Source organism: Manis javanica, chromosome 15 (genome assembly GCF_040802235.1).
Source record: "Manis javanica isolate MJ-LG chromosome 15, MJ_LKY, whole genome shotgun sequence".
In the NCBI taxonomy this organism is placed as follows: domain Eukaryota; kingdom Metazoa; phylum Chordata; class Mammalia; order Pholidota; family Manidae; genus Manis; species Manis javanica.
The window spans coordinates 53,344,984-53,371,357 of record NC_133170.1 but is presented as its reverse complement, the minus strand read 5'-3'; the positions used below and the strand labels follow the sequence as shown (position 1 = coordinate 53,371,357).

The 26,374-nt window shown below is 41.5% G+C and overlaps 1 protein-coding gene and 1 long non-coding RNA gene across 10 annotated transcripts in view; one reads left to right on the top strand and one right to left on the bottom strand.

The window, feature by feature from the left end:
• TGFBR2 (transforming growth factor beta receptor 2) overlaps positions 1-6,430 on the bottom strand; it is an 82,647-nt gene extending 76,217 nt beyond the window's left edge. The window contains exon 1 of one of the 2 annotated variants that reach the window (XM_017651713.3): positions 6,061-6,430. Coding sequence is in view for 1 of the 2 variants with exons in the window: in XM_037008620.2 (XP_036864515.1) it covers positions 5,701-5,794 (94 nt within the window). In the remaining variant the exon portion in view is untranslated. The other variant, XM_037008620.2, reaches the window with a different exon arrangement.
• Positions 6,431-14,680: 8,250 nt separating this feature from the next.
• Positions 14,681-26,374, top strand: part of LOC108391860 (uncharacterized) — a 109,652-nt gene continuing 97,958 nt past the window's right edge. For 3 of the 8 annotated variants that reach the window (XR_012125468.1, XR_012125463.1, XR_012125469.1), the window contains exon 1: positions 14,682-17,022. This is a non-coding gene — a long non-coding RNA (uncharacterized lncRNA). Of the gene's footprint in view, positions 17,023-26,374 lie in introns of all 8 variants that reach the window. The other 5 variants (XR_012125466.1, XR_012125464.1, XR_012125465.1 and 2 more) reach the window with 3 other exon arrangements.

Below are 26,374 nucleotides of genomic sequence, written 5' to 3'. Positions count from 1 at the left end.
GCCCTCTGAAACCCAGGGCAGAGGCCCCTTTTGCTGATATATGAGTTGAGCTGAAAAAAAATCAGGGGGAAATATCTCATCAGAAAAGAGAGATAGAAAAAAAGAAAGAGCCCCATGTCTTGACAGCAGATAGCTTCTCCCACATAGAATCTCACCAGTCACAGGCACTGGCTCCGTACTAAAGCCATCCTAATCTTTAGCTTCAGCCCAGTAGACAAAACGCAGATCCTAGGGAACCCTTAAGAGCCTACGCAGAAGATCCTAAGTTGACTATACCCAAAGAGGCAGTTGCTCCATGTTGGGGCCAAGAGCTAAAAAGCTGATCATGGCAAGTAAAAGCCAGACAAGTCTTCAAGTTGATTGGACCTCAGAACTCAAATCACCACTTTTGTTACGTGGGGTAAACTGTTCTTTCCGCCCTCACCAGCAGTTGTTTGAGGTCTGTACACAGATGCTGGTCCTTTGTGCTTGGAATCTGGGTGCCACTATTTAATTTAATCCTCCAAACAATACACATTTTTGGAAACAGTGTATGTCCAACCGCTATCAATGGTCAAACCATGGGCCACCTGCAGTGGGTCCCAGGGACACTGTGATCAGACTAGGACAGTAGAGTTTGCTACCTTGATTTTCTGTAGTACAAAGATCATCAGATCATGCAGCCAAGCAAATCATGAAATCAGGAGTGCTGAACTGATGAAAGTAGATGTTGTTTCCCCTTTCCCAAATACAGTGTCCCTTTCCCTCATCCTAAACTTGCATCTCAACACACAAATATTATGAAAAACATGCACCCAGTAGAACGCCAGCAGGGCAACCTTAGGGCATGCACACACACACACACACACACACACACACACACACACACACACTCACACACAGAGGCAAACCTCAAGTGACCTTGACAGACTCCATCTTTCCTGTTTATAAAGATAATACAATTTATCTTGCAGGTTTCTTCTGAAGATTAAATTAGACTAAGTAATATCAAGTGGCTGGCTGAGAGCAGATTTTCAAATATTAGTGCTCCCCCTCCCCACTTCCCCCAGAGATGGGCCAGTTTATCTGCTCAACATTCTCAAGCCTTCTGACATGCTACACGAAGAAGTCGAATCTTCATTACCTTGCCTCATTCGGAATGAACAAGTCCTTGGGGAGCAAAATATTACAAGGGGAAGAGGGGGTACAAAAGAACCATGGGCATTCTCATTCTTAATGCCTGGCTGCTAGGTCATTTCTACTGAAAGTCAGGAGGGAAACCTGCTGAGCTGTCCTTGAGAACCCAGAGGGCAGAAGCTAACAAGGCAATGGAGTTATGCTTTTGTGTGGAAACTGGCTAAATAATGCTGTTCTACTGCCAAGGACTAGGTTTTCTCTGTACCCTATTTTGAACCGTTTTGGTGGTTTGCATGAGACCTAAATAATACCCACACTGCTCCGCAGCAGACAACAGCGGTTACAGGACCACACTTCCCTTAGATCAACTCCGTTTCGCTGCTTACAAACCAAAACGTAAAACCCTGATGAAAAAAGAAACCTAAAAGCTAAATTCAGATTTCAGCACTTCATTTTTAATGAAAGTCTCCTTTCAACAACCTTCTAGAAAAAAATAACCAGAATTTCATATTTACTGGAACATTTCTTTGGTGACACTTCTGAGTTTTGCAATGGCTTTGAATGCCCTACACCAGTTCAAAATGTGTAGCTAAAGGAGAACTTCTAGCAGCTTTCCATCAAGTTTGACAGAAGTGAAGTATCTTTTTTCCATATCTCAACAGCATTAAGAAAAAAACCATTACACAGTATAAAAGCTGCCAAACTGCCTATTTAGATCAGAGCCCAAGTTATTCTAAGAGTAAGGTTTGTACCTTTCAGCCCAAACTCCCTATCAACAGTGACTACCTGGTTGTTAACGGTGAAGTAGTGCGGGCTCAGCTCAGCATTTCCTGGGGGGCCTAAGTGATGTGCCAAGCCCTGTGGGAGACCCTGGAGATGGAGAAGTGAGTAAGCCACAACCCTGGCCTTTGACAGGCTCAACAGGCAAGAAAGTCACAGAAAGATCTGATTTTGGTTTACTGTCGTTAGGAGCCCAGAGAGGCCTGTCTCTAGGAGGGAACCTTTAGCTCAACTTGGGGCATTCAAAACAGGTCCCCTTAAGATGACACCTGAGTTAAGTCTTAAAAGATCAGTGAAAAATATCCAGATAGCAGGAGTTCCGGACAGGGAACAGCTTGAACAAAGGCCTAGTTGCCTGAAGTGCTCAAATACGTGCATGCAAGGATAGTAGGCATGGACTGGGAAAGTGTGAGCCTTGGCAGGTGTGAAGCTATGGAATCACATGGGAACCAGGTCACCAAGGGCTCATTAGGCCTGAGTAAGGAGTTGATACTAACAATGGAAGTTGTTTATTGAGCACTTACTGTATTGTAGGCCCTATGGGAAGCACTTCAAAGCACTATTTAATTCAATCCTCCCAGAATTCCAGAAGCCCCTTTTACAAAGGAGAACACAACGAGGTAGAGCAGTAGCTGCCACAGGCTGCACAGCCAGGAAAGGGAGGTGGGACCATGACCTAGGATGGCCTGACCCCAAGCTTGTACCCTACCCCTGCTACCTTTAAGCCTGTCCTCACAGCAAAGACCAGATGGGTTCATTGTGCTGGCTAGAGAATGGAGAACTGAGGTGGCCCAATGGGGGAGAGGTGGTGGGGGAGGTGGCTATAACACGCAGGTATAGGAAAGAATAGATCAATGAAAAAACACGTTTGCAGGGATGAGAAGAAAATATTCACCAGACGCAACTCCTCCTAGTGCACTCAACCACAATAGGGGCTTTTGAAAAAGGGGTGTAGAAAATAGACCACCAGTATTTGATAATGCTTCCAAGGTACCTAAGGTTACTGGGTATCCTCTTTGCTTTAACACAGGCTAAACTTTATGAGGGCAGAGACCATGGCTGTCTTATTCATACAGGATGGTGTCTCCAGGTCTGAGCCTCCTGCCTGGTACAAGGAGATACTACATGCTGAGAAGTAAGAAGGGATAATGGCCACTTTTTACAGTGGCACCAATGAGGTGTCAATCTTGATTGGAAAAACAGAGTTAAGAAATAAACACAATCGCTGATGAAAAAGGTGTGTTGATACCTGAGGACTGGTAAACTGAAATGGAGAGTGTGGTGCTGCTACACTGGCTACACTAATGATACTAAGGCCTCATCACCACAGGGTACTTGCTACCTTGAAAACAAGACAATGAACCCAAAATGCGATGGGCATTTTGTACAAACCATAACTGGTAAAAAATAAGATGTTACTAAAGGAGGTGAGCTAGAGGTGAAAATGAGCTTTCTGGGAACAAAAGCAAATGGACCAAAGATCAAATTCTGGGCCTAGTATTTCTAGTCTCTGACCTTGACAAAATTAGCACAGCACACCACTTATGTGATTTTTAGGAAAGAAGTTTATCCGTATGACACTTTTGCCAAGGTCGAGTCCTCAACAAGAAATTGTTAGGTCTTTGAAAAGTAAAAGTCATGTTTTTCAGATCGGAACGGTTTCAAACATTTAAAGTTTTCCCCAAGAGTAATTATTTAATTTGGGGTATTTAGTAGGAGTGAATCTTTTAAATCAAAAACAACAATTAAAAAAAACTAAATTGTATTTCTTATTGAAGTTTGTTCTTCCACTGAAACCCATTGCTCACTTGTTGATCTACTAAACAGAAGCTGGATTTTTTTTTTTTTTTTAGGTGAACTAGTAAGGAGACTGTAAGCAATCTCATTTCCTCTTTCTTCATCATGCATTAAGGTATTTTAAAAAATACTACTTTATATTTTGTCAGCTTACTAATAACAAATTAGCTTACTAATTTTGTTGGAAAATCCTAAAACCAGTTATCTACATGGAAAATTAAAATGCAAGTGGAATTATATTTCTCATCTTCCTAATAGCTACTTCCAACCTCCAACTATCTCTGAAAATTTAATTTCAAGTGAATACAAATTCAAAACTATTGCTTAGTTCAACCTTTGAAACCTTAATTCCATAAAATTATGAAATCTGTGGGCTTTGTAAAACTGTTTAAAAGCCCAAATAAAAAGCCACTAAGCTTTCAAGCTAATTGTTTAAAAATATGTATATAGATGAAATGAACCTGACTCATGAACTATTGAGTCTGGAATTTGCAAATCATAAATCTTATCCTTGTAAACAAAACCTAACAAACTCAAGGCCCACTAATTTCCTTCTTTCATAATCTAAAACAAAACTTCTAATGATTTTTAATATACACAGAAAGTTAAAGGTGCTGTTTAAAATATTTATTAGCAAAACAGAACTCGTTTTTAAGGGTCTGGGGTATAATCAGAGACAGTTGAACATTCTGACACTGCAATGCAGAAAAACATCCAGGAATGAAACACTGGGATTTTATTAAACTGTAGAACTCAGATTTGTGTTAGGATTTTTTGTTTATAATAATGCTTCTTCCTCATTCCCTTACGAACTCCTATCTGCATGCCACCTTCAATATAAAACATAACTTTAAGATTCCCAATGCACTCCAAATACTCTGAAATGTACCATTTAGAACCTGGTGCATATTTGTTCTTGCCAAAACGTGGAGGGTAAGTCTGCCTAGGGACTCTGGTAAATAAAACCCGTGCCTCAGGGCAATGTGGCCTGACAAATCCTTTACATTTCATCCCAAATATACACAGGTCATCAAATCGGGAGAGGGGCATTGGTGTTAAAGAGGAAGGGAATGTAAGATGATCCAAGTCTAATCATGACATTTTACAGATTAGGACACTGAGGCCCAGAAAGGACCAAACACTCAGGTACCCAGATCACAGCTGCAGATAGGAGTTACGTGGATCAGAGCTGCAAACATACTAACTTTGAGCTCTCAGGGTTTGGGATTTTCCATAATAAATCCTTAAGAATGCAATTCCTCCATTTCCCCCCTTCAAAAACCTCTAGAGTTAGAGGCCAGGTGGGCATCTGGAGCTGCAGCTGCTTTAACCCTTCCGTTTCCACCAAACAAGAGCTGCGGAGTCCCTTCAGCTCCCAGAAGGCGGTCGCCCTGTGGGGCATCCCGTCCAGCCCCTAGCACCAGGAGGCACTCGCCCTCAGTCCCCGCCTTCCACCTGACAAGCCCCGCCGCCTGCCCCGTCCACGTCAAGCCGTCCGTGGAGCAGGATTAACTTGGCTTTGGGAATCGCTTCTTTCCCTGAAACTTGTACACAGCACCTCCGGGCCCAGGCACGGCCGGGAGCGCGTGGCCCTCCCTGGGGCTGAGCTCCGAGTGGCTGGCGTCTTGGGGTGGCTGGGCGAGACCCGGCTAGATTCGCAGCGCCGCTGGGCCCCAGGTGTGGCGGCCGCGGCCCCAGGCCGCTGAGCCCCTACTTCTCCAGATAACCGGCCAACTTCTCAAACTTCCCTTTCCGGGGGTGGGGGCTCGGCCGGGACGCAGCCGCCACGCCGCCCGCCTGCCCGCACAAAGGGGGCCAGGCGTGCCCGCACCCCGTCTCCGCCAACTCTCCTGCCCCGAGAAAGGAGACTCGCCCCCCTGCCACAGCGGGGGGCGCGGCGCGCGGGTGCCGCCAGGGGCGCCTTCCGCCGCTCCGCCCGCGCGCGGGGTCCCGGGGCGCCTGTCAAGCGCGGCGACGGCGCGGGGAGCCCGGGCTGGGGCCACTCACCCGACTTCGGAACATGCGGCGGGATCGTGCCGGCGATGCGCGTCCACAGGACGATGTGCAGCAGCCACAGGCCCCTGAGCAGCCCCCGACCCATGGCAGCCCCCTGCCGCTCGTCATAGACCGAGCCCCGCGCGGGGACGGCGCCTCCCGGCCTGCCTGTTGCGCCCGCGCCCTCGGGCCCCGCGCCGGCGGCCGGGCAGATGCGCGGCCCAGATGTGCGCCGGCGGCCCGCGCGGAGGGGCTGCAGGCCGGCGAGCGCGGGGAGGCCCCCGGCGGCCGAGGGGAACTCGCGGGAGGCCGGCCCCTGCCCGGCGGGTGCGCGCGCGGGGTGTCGTCGGTCCGGGCGCGCGAGTGACTCACTCAACTTCACCCGGCGCTGCGGGGGAAACAGGAAACTCCTCGCCAACAGCTGGGCAGGACCTCTCGCCGCCCCAGAGCTTCTCCCTCTGCTCGGCTTCCACCCTCGCTCCCTCGGAGCTGCCAATCACGTCCCTGAGACCGGCCCCCGCGAGGGCTTTGGCAAACTCTCAGCTGCCCCCACCGCCCTCCGGAGTGACGAAGTGCACGCGGCTTTGAAAGTACTGGCGGTGCACAGGATCCACACTTCCCAAGCACCCCCACGAAGCATCTTCCCCTTGCACTGCCTGCCTTGGATTGTTCCTAGGGGCTTTGGAGTTTTGTGTTTTCAAACGGCAAGTGGCCGCCCACGAGTCCATGCTGAAATCTAATGCGTTGTGAGCTTTTTTTCTTTTCCAAATAAATTAGTGTTGCCTCATCACACGTTGGTTTCAGTTAGGTAAGCATACACCGTCACATTATAAAATGGTTTTCATACTGTAGGTCTCAGTCCAGAAGTTTTCCTCACACTTTCATGTGCATACAGACCTGAGAATCTTACTAAAATGCAGGTTCTGATTCGGGGCATCTAGGATGCAGCCTTTGGGATGAGCTCTTAGGTGGGGCCAACCTCTTTTGAACGGCCTCTGCCTGGGGGCAATTCAGAGAGTAAGTGCAGATGGCAGGCCATCTCAGAGAGACGGTGTGGAAAATATCTTCAGGGTGTATCAAGTGTGGAAGAAAATGTGAAACTAAAAGTGGCCTGGGAGTCAGCTAAGTGCTGGGGGGCCAGTGCTGCCTGTGAGGAGACTACTTAGCCTCGCCTGCAAAAGGGGAAATGGAGGCAGGACAGGATAAACTTTCAACTCCCTTCTTGCTAGGGTGGCCAGGTTTGCCCAAAGAACCCTGGTGTACCTCTGTTTCCAAGCTTAATTATTAGTAGTTTTCTTTCCAGGGTGTCGTGATTGGATAATGAATTATAGGCTTACCCTACTTCCAGCTCTTGAGGACTTAGATCCCGTCTAGGCCTCTGCTCAGATCCTCCGGCAGGTTACACAATGAACTCCTTTATCCCAGAGAAAGATTCTTTGCAGAGGCCGGTGGCTGGGCTGCCTGGGAGTTAAGGCAAATAGCTCTGACCAGAAACCCAATCTCAGAACCTTCCGGGTCAACCTCAAGAGTTTCCTTGCTTGAGCCTGGAACCGTAAGTCTCGTCACCATTATTCCACCCAGCCCTGAAGCTGCCTCGGAATGTTTCAGGAACAGCCCGCTCCCCAACTCTCATGTTTGGGTGGGGGGAAGTGCCGTGATGTCAGGAGCACCGGGCATCTTCTCCCCTACCAACAGCCTTGCCAAAAGTGGACCCACTCTAGCAATGGAGGAAAGTTAAGCTCAACATCTGCTTCTCCCCACTTCCACCACTGGCCACCCTGCCCATGCCGCTGCCATCCTTTGAGCATGAGCCTCCCAACCATGCACCCCGAGTCCGGACCATTCTGGGTACTTTAACTAATTTTTCAAACCAGTTTTTCAAAATGCAAACCTGATTATACCAATCCTCTGATTCAAATCATTCAATGGCTTCCCACTGCTCTTGAGATAAGAGGGCAGAGGCAGATGCTTTAACGTGCCTCCAAGCCTGCTCCTCTCTTGTTAACCTTCCACTGGGCTGCTCCCCCTCTCCTGCTGAGAGCCTCCTCCAAATTCCTGAACTGGACCTCTGAAGTCCTCCTGGGCAGAGCCTTCGGCAGCACGCATGTCCTTCCCTCTGTCCTTCCCTTCCTCTTCACCCAGCCGACAACCTGGTCTCCTTTGGGTGAATTGTAACTTCCTCGATGGGCAAGCTTTCCTTGGCCTCCCTGAATAAATCTCATATTACAGGCTTTCTTTGCACCATATGCCTCTCTGTTTTTAGCACCTACTACAGCTGCAGCTTTATGATTATTTGTATCAGTTTCATTTCTATTCCTCTCCTCGACTCGAATCCAAATTTCCCGAGGACAGTGATTTTCTCTCTCCCTCCACTCACTCTCATATCCCCAGCACCTAGGACATATAGGTGTTTAATAATAGTTGCTGGGTGAATGAATAAATGAGGTAATAAAGATTCAGTAGAAAAATGTACTTAATCATCCTAATTATTTCTTAACTCCAGAGAAGGCATTCTGTTACCTAATAAACTGAAATGTAAGCAGGCTAGGTTTTAGCTGAGGGTGATGTCATTACCACTTCCTTTTCTTAAAAATGGAGAAGCAAATTTTTTTTTCTCTCTTTTTCTAAATTTGCCAAGTTCCTCTGGGCAGCATGCATATACTTCCTTACTCCCCAAAACAAAAGTGAGGCAAACGAATGCCCAACTGATCCCAAATTGATTCCACAGCCTTTTCTATATTTACTGCAAAGACATTTCACATAGTTAGAGGCCAGGTTTGAGGTATTTGATTCCATGGTGGAATATTTATCTGGTGTTCCTTGTCATCTTATGTCATTAAAGTTGATTTTAACTGTTTGCCTTTAATATTTCTGATGTAAACTTCAATCTCCTGTGAAATTTAGAGTCTGAAGTCAGCACTGCCAAGTGCAAACTCATCTTTTAGAAACCATCACAATGAAATCAGAGACATGTAAACTCAAACATATTGCAATTTGATGCTCTTAAAAATTTCTCAATGTAAACTTCCTTTGGGGATTCTCACTGAAAGAGAAGTTTGATGCCCTTGATGAAGGCCGTGTCTTCACCCATGGTTGTATATTTGACTTCATGTAATTTTCTGTGTGTTCACATAGACAGCTAGCACACATAAGCAAAAAACTAGGCCATTTACAGATGGAGACAAAAGAGCTCAACTCAGGACTTCAAAAACAAGGAGGCTAATTTTGTAAGCCCTTACCAAGTTGAAAAACAATAAAAACCAGTATGAACCAAAGCTCAACAGCTTGAATATCTTCATTTTTCCAGTTTTACAAACTCTGAATACACACAAAACAATTGGCCTGAATCAAAATGTGGCCGGTTTAAGCCCTGCATTTCCCAGCTGTGGTGAGGCAAGAACTTTCTGCTCCCCTGAACTTTTTCACACTCTGCAGCTGTTGAGGTGACTAGTGACTAAAGCAGTTGACAGGGGAGATTGGTCTCCATGTATGTCAATAATTTTGCATTCTCAGCTCTTCTGTCTTGACCAACTTTTCTTCTACTGTGAAGCAGACACATAAGCTCTAAGACAATATGAATTTGTGAGGGATCCTCCCTTGCAGGATCATCCATGATGCCAGCTTCTCTAGGAGATGTTTTGTGATTCCTCCAGTCTAATACGATTCTCTTCTCCCAGGGAGAGAAGATGCATTGGGTTTATTTAATCTGTTATCTCTATGTTGGTCCCATTCTGACCTGGAGTGTATTATAGTTACTCTTTAATTTTTGGAATTCTACTCTACCAATTGTAAAGTCCTTGAAAGCTTAGATGGTTCCTTTTTCAACTTTGTACTCAATTTTGTGCCCTACAGTGTTCAGTAGATGTCTCTTGTCTTCAATAGAGGGAAAAATGAAAGTATCTACTTCCCATTTCTCTTTCCCTTTCACTTACTTTTAGATAGCAAAACATCTGAAATATACATACACCAAAGGCAGAAAATATACCTGATCCTCAACCTAATCATGCAAAGATAATCACTTGTTAACATTGTGGAGTACCTCCTTACAGTATTATTCTATTCTTCATTGTACAGTAAAGAAACTGAGGATTGAAGAGATAAAGTTGTTTGGCAAAAATCACATAACTAGGCCAGGTTTGAAATGAGGTCTGTCTAGTTCCAGAGTTTACATTCTAGAATAAGTTAATCAGGTGGTTGATCTTGAACACCTGACCAGCCCGTTCACAATAGTATTTTGGCTGTGGAATGATCAGAGCCACCCTCTGCTGTTACTACTCCTCATCTCTTACTCATTAACCAAAACCCATGGTGATCGCTTTTCTCTTGGAAAGTTCTTTCACTTAGCTAACACCTTGTCTTCAACTGGCACAACTGGCACATTTCAGTCGCTAGTTTACCTGACTTCTTTCTCTGTTGTCCCAGATATGACATGTTCACCTCTCCTCTTTGGTGTTCTCTCTCCTTTGGCTTGCATGTTGCTGTTGTAACCCCATATTATAGACTGAATTGTATCCCTCAAAATTCATATTTTGGAGCACTAACCTAACGAATACCCAAATTTGAGGATAGGAAATTTAAAGAGGTAATTAAGGCTAAATGATGTCATAAGAGCTGGGCCCTGCCCAATGTGACTAATGACTTTGTACGAAGAGGAAGAGGCAGGAGAACTGTGGATGTGAACACAGGGAAGGCCGTGTGAACGAACACACAGCAAGCAGGCAGCCACAGGCAGGCCAGGAAGAGAAGCCTCAGGAGAAGCCCAGCCTGCCAACTCTTTGATCTTGGAAATGTGAGAAATAAATTTCTGTGGTTTAAGCTGCCCTATCTCTGGCATTTCATTATGGCAGCCTTTGCCAACTAGTATTCCCCGTTTCCTGATGGCATGTTCAGCTGTTCCTTCTCAATGTCTTTATAGGGTTGTGTTCTTCCACTCATCAGTCACATACTAGTGCTTACCTAGTCTGTCCTCTGCCCCATCTCACTCCTCCTGGCGAACACCTCTGTTTCAATGGTTTTGTTATCACATGATTTCCCAATCTAATTATCAGGCTCTAATTTCTCAACTAAGCTAAAATTATTTCAACTGTCTACTCGACTCCTCATGGATGTTCTGCTGACGTCACACAGTCCTTATTCTAAAATTGGACTCCATACTGTGTGTCCCCTGGGTTCATTTCCCATATCAAGAAAATGCTTTGTCTCCCATGGGTAATTCATGCCAGAGACATAAAATTCCACTAAGAGTTTGTCTCTATTTTACCCTCCAGAACTAACTAGGCATTGGGGTCTATTTATTTACTTTCTAAATATGTCCTGAATCTGTCCTGTCTTCACCCTACCACTGGCATTATTTTAGTTCTATTTCTGATTATTTCACATAGAATTATCTCAGTTTCTTCATGATCTTGCCTGTCTAGACTCACTCCATTTCACTGCATCCTCCACTGCTACCAGAAGGTCCTCTTCCAAAAATGCAAAAATGCTAACCACATTTCAAATTATCCAGTGGCTTCTAGGGCTTTCAGGATGGAATTTCAACTACCATCCATTCATTTATTCATTCATCCATTCATTTTGCAGCATTTGCTGAAGACATGAAGCCTCAGAAAAGGTAATCACAGCCTTAATTAAAGGGCTCCATGCTGTCCTTATGATGTAATGTAAAACAATATTAATCGATCTGGTGATGGGGTTGCCACAGTGGTGGCAAGCTCAAGGTACCATAGCAGCAGACATTAGAGGCCACAGCTCCAGCCTGAGTGAAAGAAGAGGCCAGAGGAAGAAATGCCTTCTGAGCTGATTCCAGAAGCATGGTCAGGGGAAGATATGAGGAAGGGTGTTTCAGATGCACAGGATCAGCAGTGAAAAGACAGAAAGATGTGCAACTTTGGAGAGATAAGGACATGCAAAGATTTCAGAAGGCCTAGAGTATAGACTTGAAGGGATTTTGGATTGAATTTTCTGGCTCCAATTCCGTACCCCTCCCTGAATTCATACCCTTTGCTTTGTGTCTGTGAAGTTCCTCCCACTAGAGGCAAAGGTTTTCTTATAGGCAAAAACAATCCTGGGGGTTGTTATAGGGCCTGTAGACATGGGGGTCAGTAGGACTTTAGCTTAGATTTTTGGGTTACCTACAAATTTGGCTATATATGCAGTTACAGAAGAGGGCCAGCATATTGGTTGCTTACACAAAACCCGTTCTTCCCCTTCCACTTTGGTGTCAGATGTCCAATTTTGTGTAGGATGTGGATTTAACTACATCTTAGGAAAAGGGCCCATCCTTGTTTAAGGGTAGAAGTGTGATGCAATTCTGGGAAGAGATATAAGAAGAAATCTGATGGGGTCTTGTGAGAATGATGTTTTTTAACCTGGTTGGAAAGAAGTGTCCAAGGAGAGCTGCTCTGCCCTTCACCACTGCTGTTTCCTGCCTTTGGAGGGGATTGGGGGACAGGGAATATAAACAAGTGAGACAATTACCTTGCAACAATGAGGGGAAGGTCAGAAATATTGCAGAGTAGAGCCACTAAACCAATGCCAGCAACCACCTCAATGTGGACATCATTTGAATTTAGTAGACAGTCTTCAAATATGGCTGTGGTCCCTGCCTTCCTTTATTGTACTCTCATACTCTCATGTTGCTTCTCACATTGAGGCTTGGGATAGAGTGTACTTTCCTCTCCTTGAATCTAACTTTGTAATTTGCTTTCACCAACAGAATATGGTAGAAGTGACAGAGTGCCCGTTCTAGGACTAGCCTCAAGAGAGACTTCCTCTCTCAGAAGCCAGTTACAAGGTAGGAAGGCTGAATACCCTGAGCATTCAGGCTAAGGAAGTGAGGAATCCCATGCTAGCTACATGAGAGAACACATGGAGAAAGAGATATCTAGCCTGCCACCAGCTATTCCAGCCCTTCTAGCTGAGGTACCAAACATGTGGATGAAGAAGCCATCTTGGACTTTTCAGCCCTAGCAAAAGCCAGAGGGAACAGAATCAGCAAGACACCATAAACTGATACTGTATAAATTGTTGGAGCCAGTCAAAATTATTTCTAACTAATACAAAGACAGCCACTGATGAAATGGACACAGGAAGATGTTCCAGCTACCATGTGGCTGTCGATCTGTGTACCAAGTACAGAACCACGTCAACTAGAATTCAGACCAATCTGGTTTCTCCAAGTAGTTTGTAAATTACCCAATTATATTTTTATGTTTTTTTACTCATAAATTAATACAAGTTCATATGTATTTGCATTTTGTATGTTTGATTAAACATTGCAAACATGTCAGTGTACCAAAATTATGTAATTTTATTTTCATAGTTATCCATTTTTACATATCAAGAAGGAATCTCAATACCCAAGAGTGGCTCAGAATAACCTGAACTCTGAGAGGCCCTGTTTATGAAGTCAGACCGAAGAGTGTATTTCACACTCAAGATGATGAAAGATATTGAAGGAGATTTTGATCAAGAGAGGGAGATGATCAGAGATAATCATGTAAGATTTGCAAATTAGTGATTAAAAATTTGAAAAATGCATCAGAGTGTATAACACTATGTCAGGTGAACAAGTGAGAAATAACAAATCTGAAGCAAAGTCCTGATCATGGGAATGGAGGGAAATCAATTGATAAGAGAAATAATAAAGGGCTCACTTTGGCAGGAATTGGTGCCTGAGTTGACATGTGATGAAGCAGAGGGATGCATTTGCAGAAGGTAGCTGCCAGAGCACCCGCACTTACAAATGATCATTGTGGCCAACATAACGCTGTCCAGCATGCTTCTTACTATGTGCCATACGCTGTTCTGAAATTTTTATATGAATAAATGGCTTTGGTTCTCACAACAACTCTATGAAGGAGGTAGTATTATCATGCCTATTTTCTAGGTGAGGATACTGAACCACAGAGAGGGTAAGCAATGACAAAGCCAGAATTCCAGCCTAGCAAGATTGGCTGCAGATCCCAGGCTCTGAGCTGCTTTGTCATCTGCTGCCATACACTGGCCACCTCTCAATCTTATCCCTAGACTGTGACATCCTTAAGGCAGGGACTGTGTTTTTCACACCCTTAGTTTACTGTTTCTGATCTCTATTGTTGCTCAGTAAATATCTATGAATGAGAGAACGATTCAATGAATGAGCGCTGTAATATGTAATATTCATATGTAAAACATAATATGTAATATGCAGACTGTGAATTTGAGAAATAAAATCTATGATATCCTCAGTGCCTAACCACCAAATGAGGCTAGAAATACCTGTCATGGAGTTTAAACACCAACATAAAATTCCTCTTACAATGCTGAAAAATGCTGCCTAAAAGTGAAAATGTTACAAGTAAATGAGGATAGATTTTATCTCCTAGGAGAGGATTTATGTCTTTAACAGTTACATGAATCAATTTCATCCTGGTAAAATACTCATCTCTAATGTCTTAAGTTTTTAAAACAAGGAAATTAGAACAAAACAGCTTTATTTTTTTAACTCAATAATTGCTTCCTTAGAAATTCTGGACAACTTTGCTATCATTTTGACATTATTTTTCAAGCTCCAAAATCATTCAGTTGAATAAGTAGTTATTAACCAAATTATATTTCAAGACTTGGAAGTTAGAAACTTAATCAAACATAAATGATTGCTTTCATTACAACAAAATGAATGTTTTGATTGTTCATTTCACAAAAGTAAGAAAATTACTTAACAGTATGGTTTCATTGACTTAATTTATCTTAAGGTGGATATTTTTTAGTTGGTGTCAGGCAAGTGGTGATAGTAATCATCTCAATAGCTACATTTAATTCGTACTTTGATTTTATGGTATTGCCCATTTTAGAGCATATAATAGACATATGTGTTAATTAGATTCAATGGTAATTTGAGATATTCACATAAAAATGTTGTACCCTAATCAAAGGTATTATTTTCCGGGTAATGGGAGCATTTAGAAAGCTCTTAGCAAAAGATTGTACCCTAGGCAGCTTCTGCCATCTCTATCTTATATCAACTCCAGAAAGTTTGTTAATTGACATAATAGAGGTCAAAAATGAATTTTCCTTGGTGCAAAGACTGGTGCTTAAGATAGTAGGTTGGCTTGAAGGAGGGAGGCCTAGGCCTAACGCAGTGTCCTGTGGTTAGCCACTTTTAGAAGATTCTGACCCTTAATTTCAGATTAACTGAATTCTACTGCTAGAAAATTGTCATATTTTCCTAGAGTGACAATTTCCTGCAAAATACTTGCAGAGTATGTGAAAGGACCAAGAGCAGAGTCTTCACCTTTCTACCGAGAAGGTCAATGCTGGTTTAATAATAAATATTTGTAGACATAGCAGGATTCAGTCTGAGATTTATTTTCCTTGTTAAATGTTACCTAGTAGCAAGGACAGAGTGGGGGCTTGGGGGAGACCTTAAGCTGTCACTCATTTACAACTTCTCCCATTTACGAAACGTAAGCAAATATTTGTCAATGACAAAATGACTTTAGTCAGTTTACTGCAGCTCTATAAACACAGGAGCTTTAGATTAACTGCTAAGAACGGTTGCAAAGAATATTTGGTAACAAAGCACTTACACACTTTAGTGTATCAGGGATGAGGAACTCACAGCGTGATATGTACTCTTGCATAATCATTTGCGCAAGTCTTAAGGGCTTATTAATTATTAACCGACAGAATCATTGGAAAAACGTGTCATTTGTGCCCTCAGGCTTTTCAAAGGGTTGCCTCCTTTCGGAAGCTGACAATAGACTCACCAGGTCTTGTTTAGAATTGCCACGGTAAATGCTTATCTCCAATTCATAATGACATTAAACCATATGCTTTCTGCAGTTATTCCTCACCTAAAGGCTATCAGAATCCAGAGAAAGTACTTCAGAGAGGCTGCCTTTGAAATTTATCGTTATCATTTCACTGCCATACACAAAGCAAACTCCTGAAGACAATTAAAACATCGTGCTATTTTTGCACCACTTAATGTTGTATTTGACTGATTTTATAGACACCTTTTATTATGCTCGACTTTTTTTCATCTTAGCCATCTGCTCCAGTGAAACATGTTTGCCTCTTTTATGGGCAACGCCCATGCTCTCTGGGACATTTTTTTCTCTAAGTAAAGAAAACTAGACCGTAGTTTTACCATAGAACTTTTACAGGTTTTCAGATCAGTTCTTTTACAGAAAAATAACAATTCTGTACAGAAAATTCAACTTCCAGGTGAAGTATACAATCTCTAGTCAGGCGTAAAAACAATGGTGTAACATTTTCCAGTTCAGAGACTCCACTTACACGATCTTATTTGTTGCTCATGAAAACTGCATGATGTAATCAAGGCAGGAATTATTAACTTCATTTTGTAGATGATGAAATTGTGATTCCAAAACATTAGTGACCTGCCCAAGGCTGCGCAACTAGCATAAGACAACACAATTTTCTTTTCTTACTTGCCTGTCTCCTGTCCTCTTAACTTCTCTTGTCTGCTGGTTTGCATGTGTCTGAGTTGGGTTCTCACCTCTGTCCTCAGCTCAGGGTATACTGATATACTTAAGCCCATCCCTAAAATCCAAGCACTGTCCCTTGCTGCCTATCTGAAGGGGTCAGAGGTGCTCTGGGGCAGCGTGTCCTGGGCACATTGCCGCAGTGACCGACAATTAGAAGGCAGTATCTTCATGTACAAAGGAGCCCAGTGGAGCTGTCTGTCCAGGAGAGTCATCCCTGAAGGAGATGGAAGGAGGAGAGTAAAGTCCTGGTGAGAGGGGAAGCATCTTCTAGCTCGAACACTGCTGTTGGCATACCCACAAAGCTTTGGTGCTTGTCCTTTCCTCCTTTCATGGCCTCAGAGCCTCTTCATCTAGAGATCAATGCTTGAGCCAGCAAATGACCTTTTAGAATGTGATTCTTTTCTGCTGTTTCATAAATGTGGCCTCTTTATTCCCTACATGCAAGCTTATAGCTGATTTTTCTCCAAAACACGAAAATTTAAGTTCATGGACTTTATTAAGATGTGGAAAATTTTGTATATATTTACATAAAAGTGCTTTCCAAAAGAGGGAATCATAGCTTCCCTCAGATTCCCAAAGAGGTCTGGGACCAAAAAAAAAGAAACTTACTAATAACATTGACAGTGAGTGATAAATCTAGAAACTAAATTCAGTCCAGCTCACCCTAGAGACCTTATTCTCAACCCTTTCCTTATCTCCTACCTTCTACATGGGCAACCCAGAGCAGTTTATCCAAACTTTCTGAGCTTGATTTATTTTAAGTTTAAAGTCAAGATGATAATCATGTTGGACTTCCACTTCCAAGAAGAGGGCATAGATCTACTCTTCCCTATTCCTCCTGGTAAGTACAACTAGAAGCCTCAGACACTTTATATAAGTTTGGCAGTTTCTTAAACAACAAAATACTCATTGACCATATCATCAAGCAACTCCACTCCTGGGCATTTATACCAGAAAAATGGAGATATTTGTTAATACAGAAAAATGGACAAGAATGTTTATATTAGCTTTATTCATAATAGCCCCAAGCTCAAAGTAATATAGATGTCTTTCAACAGGTGAATGGGCAAATGAAAATCTATACTTTGGAATAGTACTCTGCAATAAAAAAGAATGAACTATTTTGTTACAATCAACTATCAGGATGACTATCTAGAGAATAATGCCAAATGAATAAAACTCATTTCAAAAAATTATATATCATATGCTTCCATTTATATGTCACTCCTGAAATAACAGAAATATAAAATGGAGAACAGATTAGTGTTTGACAGTGGTTAAGGAGGGTTTAAGGCAGTAAGAAGTGGCTGTGGCTGATCAAAAGGCTACATGAAGGAAACTACGGTGATAGAAATATTGTGTTCTTTTGACTGTATCGATATCAATACTGTGGTTGAAATATCGTACTCTAGTTTTGCAGTGTATCATTGATGGAGCACAGGGTTTAGAGTATATGAAATTTCTCTGCATTATTTCTTATATCTATATGTGAATCTATATTTATCTTAAAAGGATCATTAAAAATGTCTGTTTATATTTCCTTGAGAGTCAAAGGTGATAAAGTCTATGAAAACTCTTATAAAGCACTAACAGATGTTAAGTCCAAAAATACATACATTTTTATCAAAATGCTACCAACATTCCTCAAGGGAGGAACAACCTAAGACAGGCACAGTCGCAGGGGGGCCATCAGGTGAGAAATTGGGGATCAACAGAGGGGAGGCTTAGAACCTCACCCCCCCTGTTTTGAGAGAAATCTTCTGCATCTGTGGATGTTTTGTTGCCCTTGTCTAGCTTGGATTAATACTTAGTCTATAGGCACACACCTGATCATCTACATTTGCCCTCTTACAGCACTAAACTATGTTTTCTATCTTTATCTTGCATCTACCTACCACTTTAGCATTTTATTAAAAAAAAAAATAATAATAATAAGGGAGAAATGTGGGATTCACATATAAATCAAGTATTAAAATCAAATGAATAATCATATATGACTTGATTGTTTATAGTTCATGATGCATGATCAAAACTGAAAGTTTCTGTGATCTGACTGCCCTTGCACTGTTCACCATGTAAGAACTTATTCATTATGCAAGAACTTGTTCACCATGTAAGAACTTGTTATGCTTCAGAAGATTGGAGACTGTTGAAAATTAAGCTTGGGGTTGATTAATGATTGTGCATTGAGTCCCCTATACAGAATTTTATTGTTGTTAACAATCATTTGATCAATAAATATGAGAGATGCCCTCTCAAAAAAAAATGCTACCAACATTAAACTTTTCTTTGCAGATATTTGAATCTGGTATTTCATCACTTAACCCATTTTCAAGCATTTAACTTTCACGTTCTGGAATGTACATGGGATAAGGAATGGTTAATGAGTGTGCAAGTCGGATTCTAATGATAATAAGAGGGAGAATCCCTCACTCCTGGGTTTACATACACATAGCTGTGAGGTCAGTTTGGTGGTATTTTCATTGCTTTCCCAAATCCATCTGACGCTTGTCCATCTCCAGTCCCAACCCCCAGTATGTTTTCCTTCCTGGATGTCCTGATTGTGTTCAAATATTTTCTACCTGTTTATCCACACATTCAGGAAAAAAAAGTCCTTTCCCTGCATATGTCAAGAGAGTGACTCTTAATTAGTCTGGGCCAGTCATATTATTCCACTAGCTTTACCAGATGGAGGTTAAGACATGGGCATGTGATGCAGTTCCAATCAATAGAAGTTTGCTAGGGGTGGGGTGCATGGATGGGAGAGGAATGGCTTTGGACAGAGAGTAGTGTGACTCTTCAGCCATGACTTTCCTTTCTTTTACTTTGGCCAGTGCTAGACGAGGAAATGGTTTGAGCACCTATAGTTATCCAGCAAACATGAAGGGGTGATATTGAAGGGAAATACCAACATAGGGAAGGAAGCTGGATCCTGAATGATGTCATCAAGTGACTGAATTAATCAACTTCAGTCTTCTGTAGTGTGAAGTCATTGTTCTTATTGTTAAACAATTTCAGTTTGGTTTTGTGTTATTTGCAGCCAATCCTGGCATGAGTGGTAAAATGTTATTATCCCCATTTTGTTGTTGAGGAGTGTCTAAGGCCTCCACAGCTACTGTGCAGCCAAGCTCAGATCTGGGCCCCATGGGATTCCAGAGTTTCTGGTGTTCACTGAGCTTACCACACAGTCGTGCATTTATTGGTCTCTTAACTATCTCCTCTCATAGATGGCTATTTCCTTATGGGTACTGGTGGGGGGGAGGATATCTGCCTCTGGAAAAATTTAGGGATTTGTTGGAGATGCAATTTAAGTATTCTGGTTCAAAAACTGAAATCCACATGCTATCAATGAAGCTCACAGACCAGGAATTGAGATTTAACAGTGAAAAAATCTCTCTTTGACCTTCATGTTGAGAGTAAGTTCAAGAGCCGTGAGACCACGGTTGAACTTAGCCGCATGATGCATGAAACCACTGGGCTCTTCTATTTGTCTTTATGAAAACTTGGCTCTCAAGAGTTTTATAGCCTTTCACAATACAAGTTTAACCAGAGGGCAGTATCATGGCTATTTGGTTTTGCTCACAAGTGGTAGCCAAGGGACTTTAATGCCGCCTACCTATTTTTATCTGCTTTTATCTTTCTCATTCTTCCACTTGACTTTGCTCTTTTGATAAAGAATTAATGTTTGAGCAAGGCTTCAAAAGGAACGGTGGAGCAAATGAAACAGGGAGTGGCAGGTTAATGAGCCCAGAGAGGTAGCCCCACCGTTACAACCTGGAGTTTTGTTTTAACTTCAAGGTTGCTCAGGGTTTCTTCTGTGCATCTTGCGCAAAAGAGAGCCACTTGGTGGTAGGCTCCGACCCCTCCCTTGGTGCAGGGTGGTTACTTCTAGAGGAGGCTTCCCTCTCACCAAATCCCCTTTATCCTTCTGTGGCCTGCTTTACCTTCCCTTTGCTATTTGATCCCCACCACCAATCCTGGTCATTCTTTCCACTCTCATAGGCCAGGGGTCTCTAAAATTATTGATTGCATACCTTTATCAGTTAAAACAAGAAAAAGTGAAAAGAAATGATTTTTCTCTCATATAGAATAAGCCCAGAGACTGACCTTCCAGGGCTAGTGTGGTGGCTCCACACTGTCATAAACTCCTATTTCTCTGCTCGTCTATCTTTCCCGTGGCTTCTATCCTCAAAGGGGCAAGAGGGCTCCTGGGGCTCTAACCATCACATCTGGGACCAAGGAATTAAAAGGAAGGCCAAGATCAGAAGGCTTGTAGTCTAGCTCTCAGGAAGGGGCAGAAGAAGAAACAGGTAATTGTGTTGTGGTGCTTGTTTGTTTTCCGGCTGCCTGCAGGATGGTTATCCGGGGGAGCCAAAGGCCTCACATTTGTTATTATCTGCCTCAGGCATCTTAATAAGTGCTTGGGAGGCCTGTACCATACAATCAAAACTCAAAGCACTTTTCTCTCTCTGGAAATAAAAAATGTGAACTAAAATTCCTGTGCACTGTTAAGATGATGGCTGTGGAGTTTTGCTCTTGTTTTCTTTTTTTTGCTCTTGTTTTTAACCTACTTTCTCTCTGAGAGTTAAGTCCCTCAACAAAATAAAAATAAGTAAAAGCAACCTGGTGCGACCTGGTGAAGGAGGGAGGGGGATTAGAACCCCCTGATAAAGACCTGGGTCGACGGTTCAATAGGAGAAAGGTTAAGAGACCTTAAGTTAAAGCTTGTTTGAATTTAAAAAGTCTCTCTTGGAACCCCAATAGAAGGTCTTTCCACTTGTACAGGTAACTTTGCTCCACATAAACTCTCACAGTAAGAATAAGAAAAAGAAAAGTGAAGATAGAGAAAACAAGACAGCAGAGGGGTGATGTGTTAAATAGTGTACATTTCATCAACTAATATTTTTGATGGAAAAAGAATTTACTCCCTCAATCTTATTAGCTAAAAAGTCCAAGGTTCAGAGACCCCTCTGGGGTGTTTCTGACACAACAGGTAACCCGGGTCAACAGTGTGTGGAGATTTCTCAAGTCTGTACTCTTATTCCTAAAGAATTGTCCATATTCATTTTTATATTGTTCATACTTATTTTTATTCAATGCAATTGCTGTGACTGATGACTGTTTTACAGGAAATTGGGTCACTTTGGTTCTGTGAGGCTATATTTAGAATAAGAGTGGTCAACACACTTTTTAGAGAGAGTATAAAATGATTTTATAGTGTGAAAGGTGAAACATCAAAATCATTTTAGCAGCTGTGACTGAGCACCTAAATAATTTATGAAAGGTTCCAATGAGATGATTTGCGTATGTTATTCATTTAATCTTCACCATTAAGGTCAGTTTCCTTATCTCCACATTTATACGAAGAATTGGCTTTTAGGCAGGTGAGGTTACCTTGGAAATGGCAAAGCTCCTGTGTGAACGCCCATCCATCTCATCTCAAATTCTAGTCCATTCCACTGTGTCAGTATTTTCCATGGTATATGCAAGGTGATTTTAGATAGTTTTGGAAGGACTTGGTATATTTCCATGTCTTTGTGTTCATTAGAAAAATAATGCAACAAGCACATAAGACTCAAATAATCATGGATATTGTTTCTTACAAGGGGTTTAAGATAGGCTCTTAAAAAATGAGTAAAGAAAATATTTTTTAAATAATAATATAAAATAGGTAAAAATATGAAGTGATATGCCATGAAGCCAAAGTTTGGGATACTGCCCTATTCTGGCCTGCCGTATCATTTATTGGCCTTTGACTACTTAACGATTGCCAACGAATTTGAAATTTGTTCAGATTTACTCTCTGATACTTAACATGAATGAGGTGTGCTTTTAAAATGATATCAGTGATATTAGGATTAGAGTGTGCTCTTAAAAAGTATTGTTCTTTTCAAATGTATCTGTTTCACTCAGTAGGAATGGAAATCTTATGTATGTACTCACAAAGTGTTAGTCTTAGATGAGAGCACCTTCCATCCATTTACCTATTCGATGAAGTTTATTAGGTACCTAAAATGTAGCAGAAATAGTATAATTAATGCACATTCCCTATGTTATAGAAGCTCATGTCTGCTGGAGGAGATGGTCATGTGCACACGTATTCATGACATATTTATTAGTGGGCTAAGCATTATGGGATCAGTTGAGGAGTAAATTACTCTCTAATTCTCCAGGAGTGGAGCCTCTGGGAAAATTTCACAGTGCGGAGAATTCTATCATAGGTAACAAACTGGCACTAAATTCAGTCCAAATGCAGGCCAGGTGAAAACTTGCTACCTACATCTAATAAATCATGGGAATCTAGTCCAGGGCAAAGCTGGAGCTCAGTACGTCACACTGAGAGATCTAGCATGCTTGCCTTCTAGAGTTTACCCTATTTTAACTCCACCCTTCTTTATGAGATCAAATTATTTTCATTAATAATCTTGAAGTAAAAGGCCTCACAATAACAATGACCAGAATAGAAACACAGAGAACTAGATTAATACATTTTTAATTACATAGATGTATCCTTTGAGCAAAGGGAAAACTGTATACCATCATATTATTCACTCATGGTAATGAGTGGCAACATTATAGCTTATTTTTGAGGCTAAATTTCTGCCAATTTGTTGATGGTTTCAACAAAATTAATCTTCATACATTACTGAAAGACTATCACTAGGTTTTTCAATTTGTTTCCCTCACAGCTGATCAAAGAACACACCTTATTAGTTTTAATTTCAAACAGTTTTCTTTCACATGAAGCTTCATCTATGGAGACATTTATAGAAGTCTTAAACATAAGGGTAAATTTGACAGATTATAAAAATCCCATTGCATAGTAAATCTCCCCAAATGAATCTACCCATATATTAGTTTCTTCAAGATAGCATGATTCGTTCTAGGAATGTCTCTGCTGTTGAAGAATTGTACACACCAATTAAAACACCATAAAATGACAGAGTTACTCAAGTTCTGTTCCTGCCTTTGCAATCACAATGCCGTCATCATTTATTTCCAAGCGACTGTTTAAACACAGGAACCTGTGAAATAGCAGGGTTTAGGAATGTGAAGTTAGCCTGAAGCTAGCCCAAAGGATTTCAAACTTAACAAACTTACTCTCAAAGCATATTCGTGGAGTTGGATTTAGGTATTCTGGGTCAGGTTGTCTAAATGAAGATCCTCTGAGTTTCAAAGAGAAATAAAAAAAATACTCTGATTTTCTGCTTACATGTATATTTTAAAAATTCATTATAATCACAGCCATTGTTTAGAACTTAAACAACAATGTCATTTTTGAGAGAGAACTACCTCTATTTAAGTGGCACTATTCGTATTTGCTAGTACATGGTATTAATAAAAAGTAGGCTGACTTTTAATCAACTTAATTATTATTTTAGCATAGTCTATAGGTACTCCATCTGTCTCATTGACCATAGCAGGGGTCAGCCACCCCCAGGTCCACCTTTGGTACGCCAACGCTCTGCAGCAAACTTTGGGAGATGGTGGAGATAACACACATCTCATCAGGCCCTGGGAATCGGGCCTGGCCTTTCCAGGAAGGTTAATAACAGTGTCAGTTACAATAACGACAAACCTCTAATCCCAGGTGTGAGACTCTAAGCTTACCAGGAGAAAGCAGATGTCCAGGTCAGGAATTCTGTCCATACATCCTGCTTCTAGGATTTTCACTCACCGCTGTGTCTGGAATGACACCACATCCCCTTCTCAGCAGGGGGGAGTCTGGTCAGCTGTGTCCTGCTTATCTTTAACTACTGAAGGATAAACTGGCTTCAACTGTGAACCTGTAACTTTCAGTCAAGGCCTTCAATTCTTAGAACCGTGTTTTCTCATCTGAAAAAAGTGCAGGTGCTGGACTAGATCAGGAGACACACACTCAGATGACAACAGAGTCCAAGCAGGCAAATGACTGTGAGTGCAGAGAGCAGAGCATGAGTGAGAGGAGGAACCGGATCCCATCTGTCCAGAGAGGGCAGTGCTTACGTTATTCTTGCCAGGGACTGCCCATGTGCAGGGTCAGTGTTGCCAGTTATTTAATTTCTTTTTCCAAAAAGATCAGTTATCTATTTTAAATCTTACCTTTTTAAAGGTAGGCAATGAATTAAAAGTAATTAAAACCTGTGTAAACCAAACAATACTGCCAGCTGATGGTCTCCAACCTTTTTGAGCCTTCTGCTCCTTGGGTCTCTTTTGAGTCCAACTTGCTGGAAAAGAAGAGTCTTGGATGTCTTCCGGGGTAGGCATCCCGCAAATAGTCTCTGATGCCAAGCTCATGGCTGGGGCTTGCATAAATCAATGACTGCTCAGTTGGTTTGGTCCAAATCTATTTGAGCCATCCCAATCTCATCCACCAGGCTGGGAGGAAAGGGGATTACCACTATCACCAGTCTCCATTCTACAGCATGCCTTTGAGGTCCATTTGGGATCAGGTTGACTTTTACTATTAAGATATAAATACGAATAGAAAAGGAAGTGAAGCAAATGGAAACTTCCAGAAACTGGACAGACAAAATGAAGGTACAGAATCTTTCACTGCTAATTAAGCCTCTTTATTTGTAGGGTGAAAGGTAAGGTCATACACTTTTGGAAAGGCTAAATTAAGTAGGTACTATCTTTACTGTTGGCTTTTTATGTATTTTTTTATTTTTGTATGTGTGCTAACATTTGCAGCTTAATTATTAGGGACACTTTTCTTCCACTTACAGTTTACTGGAGTATATTGCCCATTTAGGTTCCTTTTCTCCTGTTGCCTTGGTTATTTCTCTAAAATACACAAAATTTTATTTTAAAGAAGCTCTACAAAGGACTTCTAAAAATTAACAAGAGATGAGAAGTCTTTGAAATTAAGAAGGAGGAAAGGGAAGCAGGGGACCAGGAGAAGACAGAGGCAGGGGAAGTAAAACTTGAGCAGAATTATTACTCTTAGTTGTCATTAATCAAAACTATTGCTCTTTATTATCATCTTAGGTCCTGGTGGGCTTGCCTTTGCAACAGAAACCTGTGCTCTCATTCTTTTGTTCAATGTTTCCACTGAGGGGAACTTTTTCAATATGATAGCAATTCTGGAGGAATTATAAAAACATTGAAAGTCAGTGTGTGAGAATTCTCTCATCACCAATTTTCCATGTCATGAAGGATATTTTCATTTGCACTGTTTTTGTGAACAATTAAGTAGGAGAGAGCATACTCAATTATCAATGAAACCTTTTCAGAAAGGGACTAAAAATGATCTTATAAACAGGCTTTTTAGGGAGAACTGAAGCTTTAACTCTGAATTGAAAATCAATGCCACATAGAAGTTGAAGCAAGAGCATTTCATTAATCTATAGTTTATCCTCCAGTATGGTGGTAAACAAAAAGAAACTATAATTTTTCTTAGGACCACACTGTTTAATGTTTAAGAACAACTTCATTCACTGAGAGGGTAATTACTAGTGCCCAGGAATGCTTATGGATTCTTTGCAATCGCAGGAACCATATTGAACATCACCATGCTTGAAATTTTAATCGGTCTCACACTGCTGTGATCTAATAAAAGAGTACCTGAATTTCAACCATTTACAAAGTACTTCTTGCATTTGTCTGTGCTTGACTGTTTTTATTTAACTCCTGGAAAAAATAATAAAAAGGCTGCACCAGTTATTTAAAACAATTATTCTAAAATATTGCCTCATTGATGAAAGGAACAAAGTATTCCAGGCTGGGCCTGAGAAGTGATTTATATATAACACTTTCAATGACTATTTCAGTTTTGACTTTGCCTACATAGATACAAGCCAAGAGACACCAGGAATGTAATTTCAGAATCTATGAGAATTTCAAGGATGAATGTCAAACACAAGAATTTGGAGAAGAAGAAAAAAATATCATCAGTAAAGACTACCAGCGATAGTCATCTTTGAAACTTAATCTTTGCTCACATCCCTAATTTTGGAAACAGGTGTCTTTTTAGGGCAGTATTGGTTTTAAGGAATCCTGGTGGATTTCCAGTGTTAGATCCTGCTTAAAATACAGAAACTTGGGCCCTACCCCACATCAGTGAATTGGAATATCTAATTTATGGGTCTGGAATAGAATCTAGGAAGCTGAACTTCAGACAAGCATGTCTAGGAAATTCTGATGCAGATCACATTTTGGGAAACCCTATACTACAGCTGCAACAAATTATCCATGTTTATCAGATATTTTCC